This window comes from Dendrobates tinctorius, unplaced genomic scaffold (genome assembly GCF_039654945.1).
Source record: "Dendrobates tinctorius isolate UK_male_01 unplaced genomic scaffold, ASM3965494v1 ptg000022l, whole genome shotgun sequence".
NCBI lineage: Eukaryota > Metazoa > Chordata > Amphibia > Anura > Dendrobatidae > Dendrobates > Dendrobates tinctorius.
In genome coordinates this window covers 2,613,414-2,632,694 of record NW_027361690.1, presented here as the reverse complement: position 1 = coordinate 2,632,694, position 19,281 = coordinate 2,613,414, and the positions used below count along the sequence as shown (strand labels likewise).

General features: G+C 45.2%; 1 protein-coding gene across 1 annotated transcript in view; it reads left to right on the top strand.

Annotated features, from left to right (window-relative positions):
• Positions 1 to 16,160, top strand: part of UNC13C (unc-13 homolog C) — a 1,077,413-nt gene extending 1,061,253 nt beyond the window's left edge. Inside the window, exon 34 of the mRNA XM_073568403.1 lies at positions 14,714 to 16,160. Within this exon, the coding sequence (XP_073424504.1) occupies positions 14,714 to 14,996 (283 nt within the window). The 3' untranslated portion in view covers positions 14,997 to 16,160. The remainder of the gene's footprint in view (positions 1 to 14,713) is intronic.
• Positions 16,161 to 19,281: the final 3,121 nt, after the last annotated feature.

Sequence of the window (19,281 nt, the reverse complement as noted above, 5' to 3'; positions counted from 1 at the left end):
TTTTAAAGCCAGAGCATCAGGAAAAAGTTTTGTCTTACATTGTTGACTCAGCCTCCAGCTCTATCGCCTCCTTTTCTGAAGTTGTAAAAAGTAAAAGCACTGAGTCGTCATTGGAGGCTCATGTTCATGAACCACACCTTTCCTTGTGTCCTTCACCCCAACCAAGATTGAAGGATGATGCAGGCCATACTACTGATTACTCCATGGAGCTGTTTTCACATACCATGCCTGGATTATCAAGTGAAATGGTGAATTACCCAGGCCAAGATGAATCTGACATGGAGTGCACTGATGCACAGCCACTGATGGATGATTCTGCTGGTACATTCACTCAGAGCACTACATTGTCCTCGCAGTGTACAGAGCCAGATTCTGACCCTGATGAGACTCAGGTGCCCCTTCCCGCACACTATACCACCATACACTGTGACACAGAGGAAGGTGCACATGACATTGAAGAGGAGGTGATGGATGACCCAGTTGTTGACCCAGATTGGCATCCATTGGGGGAAGAGGGTGCTGCTTCCAATAGCTCAGATGAGGAGCATCCACAGCAGACATCGACATCGCAACAGCTGTTATCTGGCAGGCCCGGAGCACTCCAAAGACAGGTTCCAAAAATCAAAAGAGTTGCTGGACAGCTTGTCCAGAGGGTCAAAAGATCACAGCGTGCTAGGCCGCAAAATGTCTGCCAAAGTAGGAAGAGTGCAGTGTGGCACTTTTTTGAACAAAATCCTCGTGATCAGGCCAAGGTTATCTGTAAGAAGTGCGCAAAGACCTTTAGCCGAGGGAAAAATCTGAAAAATTTGAATACCAGTTGCAAGCTTAGACATTTAACCACCATGCACTTGCAAGCGTGGACACAACACCAAACCTCAAGTGCCACATGTGCAACTGATCACAACGAAGGTAGTCAGCAACGCTACATTGTTTCCCCCACTGTAAGCCCACTGGTTAGCACAGCAGCAAATGTTGAGGTGTCGTTGCAAGGCCACAGCAGTCAGGGAATCCCACTGTTATATCAACGAAATACTGAATCTAGGCCATCAGAAAGAACACCAACTCCATCACCATCATCAACCCTCTCTCAGTCCGCCCTGTCCACCGCTACTTCCACCATATGCAGCTCTCAAGTCCAGCTCACCCTCCCAGACACTATGAGTAGGTCAAGAAAGTACTCAGTCTCTCATCCGTGTACACTGGGTTTGAACGCCCACATTGCCAAACTAATCTCGTTTGAGATGATGCCCTATCGGTTGGTGGAAAGCGCAGCTTTCCGCAAACTCATGGCCTATGCAGTACCACGCTATGACCTACCCAGTCGCCAATTCTTCTCTCGCAAAGCCATCCCAGCCCTCCACCATCATGTAAAAGACCGCATTGTCCATGCACTCAAGCAGTCAGTGAGTGGAAAGGTGCACCTCACAACTGATGCATGGTCCAGTCGGCATGGCCAGGGCCGTTACGTGTCCATCACTGTGCACTGGGTTAATGTGGTGGATGCAGGGTCCACAGGGGACAGCGGTGGTGGGACAGTGCTGCCTAGCCCATGGTATAGGAAACAGTTGGCTGTAGGCGTTCGACCCTCCTCCTCCTCCTCCTCCTCCAGAAGCGAAAGCTCGTCCACAGAGCGCAGTCGTACGAGCACTCCATCTGCAGCTGCCACTGTTGCACACGAGGTGTCCCCCTATCGAGCAGCTAGTGGAAAGCATCAGCAGGCTGTGTTGCAGATGATGTGTTTGGGCGACAGACACACCGCCGAGGTGCTGGCCGAGTACTTGAAGCGACAAACTGAGTCATGGCTGGGCAGTGTACATCTTGAGGCAGGCAAGGTAGTTAGTGATAACGGCCGTAATTTTGTGGCAGCCATAGCCCTTTCAAAACTCAGCCACATACCTTGCTTGGCTCACACCTTGAACCTGGTGGTGCAGTGCTTCCTCAAAAAATATCCGGAGTTAACAGCCCTGCTCCAGAAGGTGCGAAGACTGTGCGCGCACATCCGCCGGTCGCCTGTACACTCCGTTCGTATGCAGAAGCTGCAGCGATTGCTCCACCTTCCCAACCACCGGCTCATTATCGACATTGCAACAAGGTGGAACTCCACCCTGCACATGGTGGAGCGGCTGTGAGAGCAGAGGCAGGCCATAATGCATTTGTGGGAGGATACACGGCCAGGCACTTTGAGAGCAGACATGGAGTTGACAGTTGTGCAGTGGTCGAAGCTGAAAGACCTCTGTAAAGTCCTTCAGTGTTTTGAGGAATGCACACGGCTGGTAAGCGCAGACGACGCCATCCTAAGCATGAGCATCCCACTTATGCGTCTGCTCATGCAAACTTTGATGCACCTTAAGGAGCAGGCGTCTGCAGCCAATGTTGATGAGGAGGAAGAGGAGGATGGAATCCTTGATGACATTCAGCTATTGTCTGCTCAGGGACCTCTCCTGGACGAGGTGGAGGAAGAAGAGGAGGAGGAGGATGATGATGGGGATGATTACATAGGGGAGGAGGATGCATCTCGTGGGGCAAGTGAAAATGTTGGCGTGGCAAGGTCTGTTACAGGGTTTGTGCGTGACTGGAGGGATGTGGATTTGCCAGAAAGTGCTCCTCCAACCAGCACTCGCAGTGCATCATTGACACCGGGAACATTGGCCCACATGTCAGATTATGCCTTGCAGATCCTAAAAAGGGACCCCCGCATTGCCAAAATGATGAACGATGACGACTACTGGTTGGCCAGCATCCTGGATCCACGCTATAAAGGCAAATTACAAAACATCATGCCACAGGAGAACCTTGACCTAATATTGGCTAATAAACAAGCAACTCTGGTAAATCGGTTGCTTGAGGCATTCCCAGCACACAGCAGCGGTGATGGTTCTCACACGAGCCGTACGGGCCGGGGGCAGCTTGGCAGAGGTGTTCATGGTGCACACAGCAGAAGTGGCGTTGGAGACAGGGGTTTCATGACAATGTTGTGGACTGATTTTTCAAGTACTGCTCACACAACTGGTAATACTGCATCGATGGAAAGTGACAGGAGACAGCAGTTCCACTGAAGGACACCTCGGCGGTGTGTCTGTCGCCCAAACACATCATCTGCAACACAGCCTGCTGACGCTTTCCACTAGCTGCTCGATAGGGGGACACATCGTGTGCAACAGATGGCAGCTGCAGATGGAGTGCTCGTACGACTGCGCTCTGTGGACGAGCTTTCGCTTCTGGAGGAGGAGGAGGGTCGAACGCCTACAGCCAACTGTGTCCTATACCGTGGGCTAGGCAGCACTGTCCCACCACCGCTGTCCCCTGTGGACCCTGCATCCACCACATTAACCCAGTGCGCAGTGATGGACACGTAACGGCCCTGGCCATGCCGACTGGACCATGCATCAGTTGTGAGGTGCACCTTTCCGCTCACTGACTGCTTGAGTGCATGGACAATGCGGTCTTTCACATGATGGTGGAGGGCTGGGATGGCTTTGCGAGAGAAGTGGCGACTGGGTAGGTCATAGCGTGGTACTGCATAGGCCATGAGTTCGCGGAAAGCTGTGCTTTCCACCAACCGAAAGGGCATCATCTCAAACGAGATTAGTTTGGCAATGTGGGCGTTCAAACCCAGTGTACGCGGATGAGAGACTGAGTACTTTCTTGACCTACTCATAGTGTCTGGGAGGGTGAGCTGGACTTGAGAGCTGCATATGGTGGAAGTAGCGGTGGACAGGGCGGACTGAGAGAGGGTTGATGATGGTGATGGAGTTGGTGTTCTTTCTGATGGCCTAGAATCAGTCTTTCGTTGATATAACAGTGGGATTCCCTGACTGCTGTGGTCTTGCAACGACACCTCAACATTTGCTGCTGTGCTAACCGGTGGGCTTACAGTGGGGGAAACAATGTAGCATTGCTGACTAACTTCGTTGTGATCAGTTGCACATGTGGCACTTGAGGTTTGGTGTTGTGTCCACGCTTGCAAGAGCATGCTGGTTAAATGTCTAAGCATGCAACTGGTATTCAAATTTTTCAGATTTTTCCCTCGGCTAAAGGTCTTTGCGCACTTCTTACAGATAACCTTGGCCTGATCATGAGGATTTTGTTCAAAAAAGTGCCACACTGCACTCTTCCTACTTTGGCAGACATTTTGCGGCCTAGCACGCTGTGATCTTTTGACCCTCTGGACAAGCTGTCCAGCAACTCTTTTGATGTTTGGAACCTGTCTTTGGAGTGCTCCGGGCCTACCAGATAACAGCTGTTGCGATGTCGATGTCTGCTGTGGATGCTCCTCATCTGAGCTATTGGAAGCAGCACCCTCTTCCCCCAATGGATGCCAATCTGGGTCAACAACTGGGTCATCCATCACCTCCTCTTCTATGTCATGTGCACCTTCCTCTGTGTCACCGTGTATGGTGGTATAGTGTGCGGGAAGGGGCACCTGAGTCTCATCAGGGTCAGAATCTGGCTCTGTACACTGCGAGGACAATGTAGTGCTCTGAGTGAATGTACCAGCAGAATCATCCATCAGCGGCTGTGCATCAGTGCACTCCATGTCAGATTCATCTTGGCCTGGGTAATTCACCATTTCACTTGATAATCCAGGCATGGTATGTGAAAACAGCTCCATGGAGTAATCAGTAGTATGGCCTGCGTCATCCTTCAATCTTGGTTGGGGTGAAGGACACAAGGAAAGGTGTGGTTCATGAACATGAGCCTCCAATGACGACTCAGTGCTTTTACTTTTTACAACTGAAGAGGAGGCGATAGAGCTGGAGGCTGAGTCAGCAATGTAAGACAAAACTATTTCCTGATGCTCTGGCTTTAAAAGCGGTTTGCCAACTCCTAGAAAACTAAGCGTTCGAGGCCTTATGTAGCCAGACGATGACGCAGGGTCAGCACCTCCTGCATTCGGTCCTATTTTGCTCTTGCCACTAACATCAGATCCACCACCAACACCATCATTACCAGCTGCCAACCCCCGCCCAATTCCATGGCCTCTTCCACCAGCCTTCCTCATTTTTGGTAGAAATGTAGACAAAATCCAACAAACTATATAGTAATGTAAAACAAGGTACAAGGTGTCTATAGGACAGGGGAGATTTTGAATTTCTGCAGACACTTGTGGACACTGGACACTTTTGGATTGTGTGAGGCCCACTGATATCTGAGCGCTATGTGACAGGCTCGATGGCACAGCTGTGACCAAAGTGACTAGAGGATAAGGGAGATTCTGAATCTCTGCACACACTTTTGGACACTGGATGGACACTTTTGGATTGTGTGAGGCCCACTGATATCTGAGCGCTATGTGACAGGCTCGATGGCACAGCTGTGACCAAAGTGACTAGAGGATAAGTGAGATTTTGAATCTCTGCACACACTTTTGGACACTGGATACTTTTGGATTGTGTGAGGCCCACTGATATCTGAGCGCTATGTGACAGGCTCGATGGCACAGCTGTGACCAAAGTGACTAGAGGATAAGGGAGACTTTAAATCTCTGCACACACTTTTGGACACTGGATGGACACTTTTGGATTGTGTGAGGCCCACTGATATCTGAGCGCTATGTGACAGGCTCGATGGCACAGCTGTGACCAAAGTGACTAGAGGATAAGGGAGATTTTGAATCTCTGCACACACTTTTGGACACTGGACACTTTTGGATTGTGTGAGGCCCACTGATATCTGAGCGCTATGTGACAGGCTCGATGGCACAGCTGTGACCAAAGTGACTAGAGGATAAGGGAGATTTTGAATCTCTGCACACACTTTTGGACACTGGACACTTTTGGATTGTGTGAGGCCCACTGATATCTGAGCGCTATGTGACAGGCTCGATGGCACAGCTGTGACCAAAGTGACTAGAGGATAAGGGAGATTTTGAATCTCTGCACACACTTTTGGACACTGGATGGACACTTTTGGATTGTGTGAGGCCCAATGAATATCTGAGCGCTATGTGACAGGCTCGATGGCACAGCTGTGACAAAAGTGACTAGAGGATAAGGGAGATTTTGAATCTCTGCACACACTTTTGGACACTGGATGGACACTTTTGGATTGTGTGAGGCCCACTGATATCTGAGTGCTATGTGACAGGCTCGATGGCACAGCTGTGACCAAAGTGACTAGAGGATAAGGGAGATTTTGAATCTCTGCACACACTTTTGGACACTGGATGGACACTTTTGGACTGTGTGAGGCCCACTGATATCTGAGCGCTATGTGACAGGCTCGATGGCACAGCTGTGACCAAAGTGACTAGAGGATAAGGGAGATTTTGAATCTCTGCACACACTTTTGGACACTGGATGGACACTTTTGGATTGCGTGAGGCCCAATGAATATCTGAGCGCTATGTGACAGGCTCGATGGCACAGCTGTGACAAAAGTGACTAGAGGATAAGGGAGATTTTGAATCTCTCCACACACTTTTGGACACTGGATGGACACTTTTGGATTGTGTGAGGCCCACTGATATCTGAGCGCTATGTGACAGGCTCGATGGCACAGCTGTGACCAAATTGACTAGAGGATAAGGGAGATTTTGAATCTCTGCACACACTTTTGGACACTGGATGGACACTTTTGGATTGTGTGAGGCCCACTGATATCTGAGCGCTATGTGACAGGCTCGATGGCACATCTGTGACCAAAGTGACTAGAGGATAAGGGAGATTTTGAATCTCTGCACACACTTTTGGACACTGGACACTTTTGGATTGTGTGAGGCCCAATGAATATCTGAGCGCTATGTGACAGGCTCGATGGCACAGCTGTGACAAAAGTGACTAGAGGATAAGGGAGATTTTGAATCTCTGCACACACTTTTGGACACTGGATGGACACTTTTGGATTGTGTGAGGCCCACTGATATCTGAGCGCTATGTGACAGGCTCGATGGCACATCTGTGACCAAAGTGACTAGAGGATAAGGGAGATTTTGAATCTCTGCACACACTTTTGGACACTGGACACTTTTGGATTGTGTGAGGCCCAATGAATATCTGAGCGCTATGTGACAGGCTCGATGGCACAGCTGTGACAAAAGTGACTAGAGGATAAGGGAGATTTTGAATCTCTGCACACACTTTTGGACACTGGATGGACACTTTTGGATTGTGTGAGGCCCACTGATATCTGAGCGCTATGTGACAGGCTCGATGGCACAGCTGTGACCAAAGTGACTAGAGGATAAGGGAGATTTTGAATCTCTGCACACACTTTTGGACACTGGATGGACACTTTTGGATTGTGTGAGGCCCACTGATATATGAGCGCTATGTGACAGGCTCGATGGCACAGCTGTGACCAAAGTGACTAGAGGATAAGGGAGATTTTGAATCTCTGCACACACTTTTGGACACTGGATGGACACTTTTGGATTGTGTGAGGCCCACTGATATCTGAGCGCTATGTGACAGGCTCGATGGCACAGCTGTGACCAAAGTGACTAGAGGATAAGGGAGATTTTGAATCTCTGCACACACTTTTGGACACTGGACACTTTTGGATTGTGTGAGGCCCAATGAATATCTGAGCGCTATGTGACAGGCTCGATGGCACAGCTGTGACAAAAGTGACTAGAGGATAAGGGAGATTGGATTGCTTTTAAAAAAGCAGTTTGCGGAGCAGTGGGTAAACAGCAATGCAGGAATGTCAGGAAGCCTTAGAAGGCAGCCCAACAACCAACACCACTGATACACCACTATATAGCCTCCCCTTGCACTGCACACACATTGACTGGTGTGTTGTGCAGGCCAAATTGCTAGCAGCAGAAGCAGTTTTTTTGTCTTCTCAGCAGGACAAAAAAAAAATTGGGATTGCTTTTAAAAAAGCAGTTTGCGGAGCAGTGGGTAAACAGCAATGCAGGAATGTCAGGAAGCCTTAGAAGGCAGCCCAACAACCAACACCACTGATACACCACTATATAGCCTCCCCTTGCACTGCACACACAGTGACTGGTGTGTTGTGCAGGCCAAATCGCTAGCAGCAGAAGCAGTTTTTTTGTCTTCTTCCCTGCCTAACGCTCTCCCTACAGAATCAGCAGCAACCTCTCCCTATACTAAGATCGGCAGAAGTAAGATGGCGGTCGGCGTGCACGCCCTTTTATACCCCCTGTGACGCCCACCAAAGCAAGCCAATCACTTGCATGCCCTTCTGAAAGATGGTGGTGACCCATGCCTATGTCATCACGTTGCCCACAGTGTCCGTGGATCCTGATTGGCTGAAAAAGAGCGCAAAACAAACTTTTGAAATGCGACTTTGGCGCGTAAGTCGCCAACCTCGTGACCGACCTCATCCTAGGGTCGGGTTTCGTTTCATGAAACCCGACTTTGCCAAAAGTCGGCGACTTTTGAATTTTTTTGACTCGTTTCGCTCAACTCTAGTCATTCCCCTTTGACTATTGGGCCGCTAAACTGGACACCTGGCCTGAATTGGCACAATATGCCTTACAGGAGCTCGCTTGCCCAGCTGCAAGTGTGCTATCGGAAAGAGTCTTCAGTGCAGCTGGATCAATCCTGACAGAAAAAAGGACCCGTCTGTCAACCCAAAATGTGGATGATCTAACCTTCATTAAAATGAACCATGCATGGGTTTCCAAGGATTTTGTCCCACCTTCCCCTGATGACACATAGAGTGACAGAAAAATGGCTTGCTTTGGTCCACCTCTTCCTGGGACTTGACCTATTTCGCCTTTTGCATTAGCTGAATGTCCAACATCAACATATGCCACTTTCTAAAACTCCCTAACTGTGCTGCCCCCCCCCATGGCCGGGGTCACCACCTAGCGCACGACACCGTGCGAGTGCCGTTGCCCTGGACAGGTGGGTAGGCCGACTCTTGGGCGTGGGCACTGGCACAGGGTCCCTCATAGTGCAATCAAGTGTCTCTGACGGTGGTGGTGCACACCCGCCGTCAGACACACCGCCATACTATGAGGGGTCCAGTGCCAGTACCGACGCCCACGAGTGGGCCCCCCTTGCTTGGGCAGGGCCCCAGCATTTGCAATCTTTACCTCTCCCTGCTCCTCCGCTGTGTAGTCTGGGCTGTCAAATCCATACTGTGCCTGACACCGTCTGAGCCTGCCTCCTGATGTATAGACATATATTTTGAATGTGTACGCTATCCATACATGTTATCCGGGGATACGGTACCCTTTCTCAGCTTTGTGCAATCACGTGTAATCCATACTGGGCCTGAGAACGGCTGGCGAGCTGTTAAGCAAGCTACAGCACCTGTGGTTTGCACACGTAAGTTTTTCATTTTTTCAGGAATGGCTGTTAGGCCTAATTCCGGAACTGCGGTTGACCTGCACTTACTGGGAAATCATCGTTCGCGGGTAATAATTGTAATCAGTGATCCCCATCACTAACGTTGTTCAGCGGGTTATCTGCACATGTAAGCGACAAACGCTGGCCTTTTCAGTGTAGCGCACATGCAGCCACGGACATGTAAGGGCATGACACACCAGTTATTGGCCAATCTCATGTGCCAGAGCCTCACATGTCCCTCTAGTAAGCCGGACTCGGACCGCGGGGCATGACGGAGTCTCGTTCGTTAACGGAATTAAGCTTGCAATGTGTGCATCTGTTCTGTAGCTGGCATGGTTGAGGTTTCCCAGGTGGAGTCGAATTTAACCGTAGGCTCCACTCCTGGTGGTGCCCTTCTGGACATTCCTTTAAGGTTCAGCTTTGCAACCATACTGCCCACGTAAAACAAACACTTTGCCTTCATGAACGCTGTTTGGAGGGTCATGACTCGTGGGAATAATGCCGCCCAATCAGTTAACCTGCTAGAGAGATCCTTCGTTGCTCCCAAGCATGACATCACACTCCCTAGGAGGAAGGTAATGCCACTGTGGCGACCGTACTCCTGGGGGCGACACAAGTGCACTGATGCCCAGCCACTGCTCGATGAATCTGCTGGTACATTGACCCAGACCACTAAATTCCCCTCGCACGCTACATGGCCTGAATCTGACCCTGATGAAACTCAGGTTACCCTTCCCATATACAGTTCCATCTTACACGGTGACAAAGAGGAAGCTGCAGATGAAAGTGCAGGTTCGGCCCACCCGCCATCAGACACACCACCGTACTATCAGGGGCCCTGTGCCAGTGCCGTCGCCAATGAGTGGGCCCCCCCTGCTTGCTCAGGATCACAGCACTTGCAAGGTTGAAATACTGTGCAGTGAGATGGAAGATGGGGACGACGAGGAGTCCAGACTAGTACATGGATTCCCTAGCGAGGAGACTTATTTGATTGTTTTCAATGTTGGGACAGCAATTTTTGGGGAGCACTATACTCTGGAGAATGATAGATGGGGCCCACCATACACTGGAACATTCCAAAGGTGGACATCAGACACTGGAGCAGCATTTACAGGGCCCATTATACACTAGAGCATTAGAAATGGGGCCCATTATGTTTGGAGCATTATTTGGGCCCATAAGACAGTGGAGCTTCATCCATGGGGACCAACATATACTGTAGCATTATGTGGAGCTCATCATATACTGTTTCAAACATTATATGGGACCAATGATTCTGTATGGAGAAATAGATGGGCCTCGTCATGAGATGTAAAAAGTGAAGTATTTTTCATTGTACTATACCGCTATTTCTCTGCCGTATCGGAGCATGATGAGTTGTGGTATGTGTTAAAGGGGCGCTCTTTCGCCCAGGGCACATGAAAACCTGGAGCCAGCCCTACCCCCCCACAACTTTAGCCAAATAACCCCCATTTTTCAATGTGTAACTTGTATTATGAAGTTAATTAAGGTTGACAAGCTTAAGTAAGAAGAATTGATGCTTTTGGCATTCAAATGGGCACTGTAGGTGTGTTTCCTGTCCTCCTCTCACTGCCGACTTTTATTCCCCATTGACTTACATTGGGTTTCGTGTTTCAGGATGACCCCGACTTTTCCCTATAATCGGCCGATCTTGCTCAACCCGACTTTTGGAAAAGTCGGGTTTCACGAAACGAAACTCGACCCTAAAAAACCAAAAGTCGCTCAACTCTACTTACGACCTCGCCTAATTCCACAGAAGCCTTCAATCTCCTGTAATAAAAGTAAAACTAAAAAAACAACAATATACTATACCTGTCCGTCGTTATGTCCCACGCCGTAATTCATGTCTGTGGAAAAAGAAGTTATCAACCTGGATGATTCCAAGATGCGACTGTCCAGACTGAAAACCACTGATGAATCATTGACCAGTCATCGAGGCTGGGCCGAGAGCTCCATTTGCACCTGCGCTGCAGCCATTTTCCTGGAGACATCGTATAGAGGCCGGCGCGGATGGGGATCTCGACTTTCCTCCATCTGCGCCTGCGCTGACTGAGAAGCAGGACGGCGGACCCCGGAAGATGAATGGTTGTTGCAATATGCCACCGCAGGGCCACCGCTCACCGCCATACCATCACCGCAGGACAACCGCTCACCGCCGTACCACCACTGCACCACCACCGCAGGACCACCGCAACATCCCCTGCTCCAGGCCCGCAGCATCGATAAGAACAGTGTTGGCTTTATAAGATGCACCCCCATTTTTCCCCTAATTTTGGGGATCATAAGTGTGTCTTATAAAGTGAAAAATACGATACAATTGAAACTAGATATTTACATACACTATATAAAAAGACACATTTCCCATGATGCTACATAAATAAGCTCTGTATTTCAGGTGTGCATTAAAATACATCCATAGCTTTCTCTAATTAACTCAAATTTTGCAAAAAAAAAAATCAGAAGCTTACAAACATATGAAATGATCATATGGGCAGTCCAGAATTGTTTAAACTCACATAGTAATCTTAGTGTATGTAAACGTTTGGCTTTGCAGTAAGTAATAAAAATGCCTTAAAGAATTCTATCTCTCTCACTATTCTGGCATTTGGCAAATATTGGTAATTATGGTAATCCTAATTGACCTAAAACAGGAAAGGTTTATTCTGATTTCATGTCAACATTGAGAAAAACATATATATGGGTCTTTTTATATAGTGTATGTGAACGTCTAGTTTCAACTGTATTGTATTGAGCACAGCATAAGTCCAGAATGCAAACAGATTTTACTACTCGACATACTATTAAACAAGACACTTATTACTGCAAAGTTTATGAGGAGCAGGTGGATATCCCAATGGAAATACCTACAGGCAGCCTGGATGCAGCGTTATGAGAATAGCTGCTGATATCTATCATATGTCTGTGATAGATACATGGCAAAGCTAAGAACGTTCACTGGTGATTTATTATGTGGTTCTTCAATTATTTAATTCTGGTAAGACAAAAATGTTTTTTATGCACTGTGAATATCTGATGCATATGGTGTGCTAAAAGTGTTCAAAAGTATGCCAGAACTGTGCGTAAAAATATACAGTGCTCAAATGATCTATATTTGTATAAAATAATAGCATATGAAAGCAAATAGAGAGCACTATGTTAAAATAAAAGCATATGGGTAAAAGGGTAGGCAAAAGAATGGCATATCTTTGTGTATGTATCTCCATTAACTTTATTATGAAAGAAAACTCTAAAAAAGCCTTATACTGTTGCCTAAAAAAACAAAGAGATTGCATCAGGGATATGTTTACAAAAAAATTTAAGGCATAAGACTTACATACACAATATTTTACAATCTGGAATTCGAAAGGTCAAAGAAAAAGGAGAGTGAATATATGCTCTTACAAATATCTAATTAGTAGGTTGGTAGGACAAAAAATGTCATAGATGTACCGTATTTTTGAGATTATGAAAGGCACCTTTTTGCTCCAAATTTGGGAGGAATATGGGGTGCGTCTTATAATCCGAAGTGAGCTTATTGGGGAGTTGGCGGTGGTGGAGTAGGGTCACAAAAGGCAGGGTCGCTGCTTCAGGAGGTCAGTGGCGGCAGGAGCAGGACAATGCTGTGGTGCTTAGGATCACCAAAGGTGTCGATGCCGGTGAGTAGAATCCATTTTCCTTATGATATTGCTTCAGAAAAATGGCCGCCAAAGGCACAGCATGCACAGATTGAGATCTCTTCTACCGAGATCTCAATATGCACATGCGAATCCAGTTGCAGCAATTTTCCCGAAGCCCATCACAGGGATATCATAGGGAAAATGGACTTCCCTCAACGGCTCCGAAAGCATCTGTGATCCCAGGCACCACAGCATCTCCCCAGTTCTGCCCCCGCCGGCCTCCTGAAACAGCGACCCTACCTCCTGTCACCCTAATCCACTGCAGGCATCCTCCTGGTAAGCTACCGTTAAAATGGTGGTGCGTCCTATATTTTCTTTTATTTTAAACATTTTTTTCCTAGTTTGCACCCCAAAACTTAGGGTGCGTCTTATGGTCTGGTGTGTTCTATAATCTGAAAAGTATGGTATATATGTATATATATTTGTGTGCATATAAATAACACAAGTTAGACCAATTGGCAAAGAAACACAAAAACCAAACTGCGAAGCAGAAATACTAAAAAATGTCTGTTAATGTGATGAAAAGATATATACTTTATTAATCAAATAGTGTGCAGTGGATATACAACAAGATAAAAGGAGGTGAACTTCTCAATATAATAACAGTGGAGCAAAGGACATATAAAACTGATGGTTCAAATGTTTAAATATGAAGAAGCAGGAGGAATCTGCTGTAGTTGTATAAAATAGCCTATTATCATATAGTAATAGTATATAATCAGCACAGAAACAGCCTACAATGTGTTGTGATAAGAGCAAGTATCTATATCTGTTAAATACACAAAATCAGCTAAGTATTTAGTATAGAAGTCAATGGTAAATAAACAGGTTATGGAGTAGACTGTAGTATGAAAGGTCATGGCATAAGTCTGCAAATCAGGTAAAGTATGACAGAATATAGACATGGAGGTACCAACTGCAAAGTTACAAAGGTCGTTCAAAGGACTTGTAAAATACCTAACAGGCAGAAAATGTATCATGCAGGCATGATACCTGCATTGGTAATAGCAGAGACCGCTTAGGGATATGCCCACCCTGACGCACGTTTCGCCATTGCCCTTCTCAGAGGGTTAATTATGATATATACACTATACAATATGTTACAATCTCCAGATCATTATTGTATTGGTCTGAAATATGGTGCCATGTGGACATATGCTGAACCTACATATGTCTCCTATTTCATAGAGGCCTACAGACGATTTTTCGTACAAAGTCTTACAGAATCCATGCAAAAAAAGTGAAGCCATGTCTAATCACAAGTCATGTTACAAAGTTATTTTGCCCAGATCCAATTGCTTCTTGGTCGGAAGGACCTCATAGAGGCATTATACTTTGGCGCATGCATCACTTTGTAATTGGAGCCATTAGGGATACTTTGTACCACTGTACATGATATGAGTCAATAAAGTGTGTCAATGAGTCCTTTCTCAGGTGTGGAGCAATGTATTAACAATATTTCTGAATGCGGGAGTCGGTGCCATAGAAAATCTAGCAGATTAAACACAATTCATTTCTAAATAATACACTTGATTGATATGAATAGCAAAAATTCCATGTGATTAAAAAAGTAGAAACGACTGCAAGGCAAAGAGGTATCAGGAGTCAAGGATATTTCATTGCAGAAGATTGAATTGTTCATAAAGAATGCGTTCATATTTTTATGAACAAGTCGAGGCAGTTATTAATCCAGTTGAGTTAGAATTAAAATGCACCTTTTGTATCTCATTCATTTCTTTTTTTTTCCTCTAGCATTCTAAGCAATGAGGAAAGCCCAGCGGCCTATGAACTTCACCTGTGTGTGAAGGATTACTGCTTCGCCAGGGAAGATCGCATTATAGGAATGACAGTTATCCAGCTGAAGGGCATCGTGGACAAAGGGAACTGTTCGTCCTGGTACCCGCTGACAAAAAGCATCTACATGGATGAAACTGGACTGACAATCCTGCGAATACTTTCTCATCGCTCCAATGACGAAGTTGCCAAGGAGTTTGTGAAGCTGAAATCAGATACCCGGTCTCTGGAGGAGATCTAGAATGTGCTGCAGCATGGGAGATCCCATCCAACAGAGCTACTCTAATTACAAACACAAAGCATTGATACGGTGTTGTTATTTGATAGTGTATGCATGTGCAAATAAGTGGGAATGTTTATTCAATATGTTTCAATGTTTGCTAGTACACCAGTACTATATTTGCAAGGTGTGTTGAAGAAAACGTGTAACTTCTTTTTCTATGAATGACATTGGGCAAGGACTAGTTCCCATAAAGTGCCAAAATCTACACTTAGAACTGAAAGAAGCTCATGGTATTTTTGGTAACCATTGTTTTCCTACCCGGTTATGATATATCGGTTAATGACTTGTATTTGTTATATAAATGTGCGTCTCTGTGCGGTCCATTTTTCCACTGATTTGCAGACATATTACTCATAATGTTGCTATTTTAATTTTGGCATATTGACCTATTGTATGTTGCTGAATGGTTTGTAATTTTATAACTCCATTCCTGAATAGAGATGTTACTTTTCATATGATAAAGGATGGGGCTATTTTATGCATCTTCTACACAAACCTTCTGGTATATCACTGTGAAGACAAACTGTACAAAGCTCGCTTCTAGAACTCCATACTGTCCACCCTTATACAGTCATTTCTCTTTCTGTGTACTCCAGTTCTTTAATGGATTTCTCTACATAGTAGTAATCGTGATAAACACAACATACTCTGGAAAAGAAAAGACTTTCTGTACATTTGTATAAATAATTTTGGATGCTGTGATACATCATTCCTTGTGTTTCGCACATCATCTGCTCAGCTTCTTGTCACTTACAGCAATGGAATATTTTCTTTAAAACTTGCAGTATTTTTGTATGGTGCAAAAGGAATGGTGAAATTCCATAAAGTCCATCTTTCATTTACCTAGAGTGTATGTGCTTGAAACATTGTACTAAATACCAAGGAAATTAATATGAACAGTTTGCAGCTGGGTGTTGTCTGGACCATTACGAGAAAGAACTTGTCGCAGGCAGGGAAATAGTTGCATTGTATACTTAGCTGCAAATACAGTCAAGTGTCTCTTTTTAAAAAAAATTCTACAGTTTGTACTTATGCAACATAAAATGTATTGCACTGACGCAAAAGTCATGTCATGTAAATATATTTAGTGAGATATTGTAAAATAAAATATGAAGAAACTCACAGTTTTATGTTTCAGATTATGTACTTAAGATGTATTCAGACATAAAGAATAAGTATAAATGGAAAATTTTAAATGTACTGAAATCGAACATATGTATTCACTGCTGCACATAAAACATGCTCTGGAAAACCTCTCACTACTAGGCAGGTCCTGTTATGTATGGGCTAAGCCACTTGGACACTAACTTCTTATTGCTGTAGGGAAAATACGGTAAAGCAGGGTACTAGTGTTACATGGTTACATGCTGAAAAAGGATCATTAATTGTAGTTTTCCTAATACAAGCCATACCATTAAAACCATCTAAAGACTGCAGTCTGCTGGATGTTGAGCAGAGTGGAATCAGTTGAAGCTGGTGAGTGACCAACCAAAATTTGAGCTGCAGCTGGAAAGGTGATAAGCCATAGTCTTTCTCTGAATGGACTGAACAGGCCAGCTAGGAAAGCTGAGCAGTCTGTGAGTTAGAGCTGCAGAGTGGAAGCTGAAGCCTGTTCAGAGTGAACTATGCCTGGAGTTGAATACTTCTGTTTGGCGCTGGAAGCTGCTAGAGCTCAGGCTGAAGGTGATGAGACTGGTAGGACTGTAACACTTTAGTGTATAAAGTTTGCTCCAGGAGAAAAGACCGTAATCTATTCAAGGGTGCCCACACTGACATTCTGTATGCGCATGCTGAGTGAACTGTTGATTAACTTTGTGCCCAGAAGAGGCTGTTCTGATTTTGAATCCCTTAGAGTATTATGAAAGTAATGCAGCCACATATGTTTGGACCCAAACTACATTGCTTGTGTGAACCCTACAGCCATGAGTCCCTACAGTATGTGCTACACATTAAAGTAACATAAATGCCAAAATGCAGGGTTTTGCTGCAGGAATAGACTATTTTCTGTTGACATATTTTTAAGATAGCTGACAGCAGCAACAAAATCTTCATCCTTTGCTTCATTGCTCAGTTTTGATGATCCTTGCAAATTGAAAGTGTAGGTTATTTCAGCAATAGATATGGATATGGCTAATCTGCAGCCTTGTAGCTTCACACTCAACAAACTGCAATCCACTGTGTGCCTTCTCCACTGAGAAAATACTGAAATAATGTGTTTGCATAAGTATGAACACCATCTTTTTTCAAAGCTTTTACGCCAAAATTCTGGTATGAAAGCTTCGAAGAATTGGGCCCATTGTTCATTAATAACTTAAGACAGCAATGGATTTTCACTGTTGAAAGTTAACCAAGAGGACAAGAGTACAAAAAAATGTCATCAAGTAGTGGATTTAATTTTGTACAACAGTGATATTACCTAGAACTAGATGTATCTCAAAAATTGATGAAAACGCAAGAATAAAAAATGGTCCAGTTGGCAGCCAAGGAGCTTACAGCAACATTAAAGGAGCTACAGGGCTGTATGGCAATTATTGGTTGTGTACTGCATTTGACAATAATCACCTATATCCTTCATATGTCTGGATTTTGGGGGTAGCCAGATGTAAGACTTTTCTTACAAAGAAAAACATATTAGCCTGCCTATGTTTTGGTAAATCACTCATCAAACCTTTCTACAGCATAATATAAAAATGCCAGTCAGTTTTTTTGTCATTTATAGTCAGATGAGACCAAGGTTGAATTTATGGTCCATAAAGATATCAATAGCATAAAGACAGCAATGTGCATCTCCAAAACACCATGCCCACAGTGTAGCATAGTGGAGGCCGCAGTATGCTTTGGGGCTGTTTTTGGAAAGCTGAGACTTTTGTTATGACAGAGGTAATTATGAACAGTTCTAAATGTCAGCTTTGCATAAAAACCTTCAGGCCTCTGCTAAAAAGCTGAAGATAAAGGGGAATTTCACCTTTCAGCATGACAATGACTCCACGCATACCACAAAATCAACAAAAGAATGGTTGCACCAGAAGAAGATCATAAATTTGTAATGGCTCAGCCAAACCTAGACCAGAATCCAATTGAAAATAAGTAGGTTGACCTGAAAAGGGCTGTACACGAGAAATGCCCTCGTATCTGACAGATTTGGGGTGCTATTATAAGGTAGAGTAGGCAAACAATGACAATTCTAGATGTGCCAATCTGATAGACTCCTACCCAAAGAGACTGAAAATTGTCATAAATTGAAAAGGTACATCAACAAACTATTTTTTTTTTGTTTCTTTATTTTATTTTTTCCACCTGAAAAGATTTGAATTGGTTCTTCAATTGAATTGTGCAGATTACAGGAGACATTAAAGGTAGAAGTTCTGAAATAATTCTTCTTGGTATGATTTTTTTTATAAATAATTATTATTTTATACTAATTGAATATCTGAGCTAAGAAGTCATGTCCACAGCAGATTTGTTAAATTACAGATAAAGTGGCAGTTAGCTGAAGTGATATGCACAGAATTTAGTGCAGATATATCTGCTGCATGTTTTCTGTGGAAACTATGCAGTGAACATGTTATGTGTGAATGTACACAAAGACTTGGCTACTGCAATAGGATTAGTTGATCATACGTGAAATTTGTCCTGTCATGTATTACTACAAATCCTTCAGTACCAGAGGCTGTTACATAAAGCCCCCGTCACACTAAGCGAGATCGCTGCTGAGTCACAAGTTTTGTGACGCAACAGCGACCTCAGCAGCGATCTCGCTGTGAGTGCCACCTATCAGTGACCGCCCCCCCGCCTGGTATCGCTAAACATGCAGCAATGTCCTGGGCCTTTTTTTGATCGTTGGTCTCCCGCTGGCCAGCACGCATCGTGTGTGGCAGCGGGAGACCATCGATCAGCGAGCTCCCAGTGCTGTAAGCAGATGCTGGGAGCTAGTATTTAAGGTAAACAGCGGGTAACTAAGTGTGCGTGCCGCTTAGTCACCCGCTGTGTACCCTAGATACCAGTGTGCTCGTGCTGGGAGCTGGTATCCAAGGTAAACTGTGGGTATCTAAGCACTGCACGCGCTTAATTACCCGCTGTTTACCTTGGATACCAGCTCCCAGTGCGAGCACACTGGTATCCAGGGTACACAGTGGGTAACTAAGCGACGAGCGCGCTTTTACCCGCATCCTCGCTGGTCCTGATCGCTGGTGAGATCTGCCTGTTTGACAGCTCACCAGCGATCATGTAGTGACACACCAGC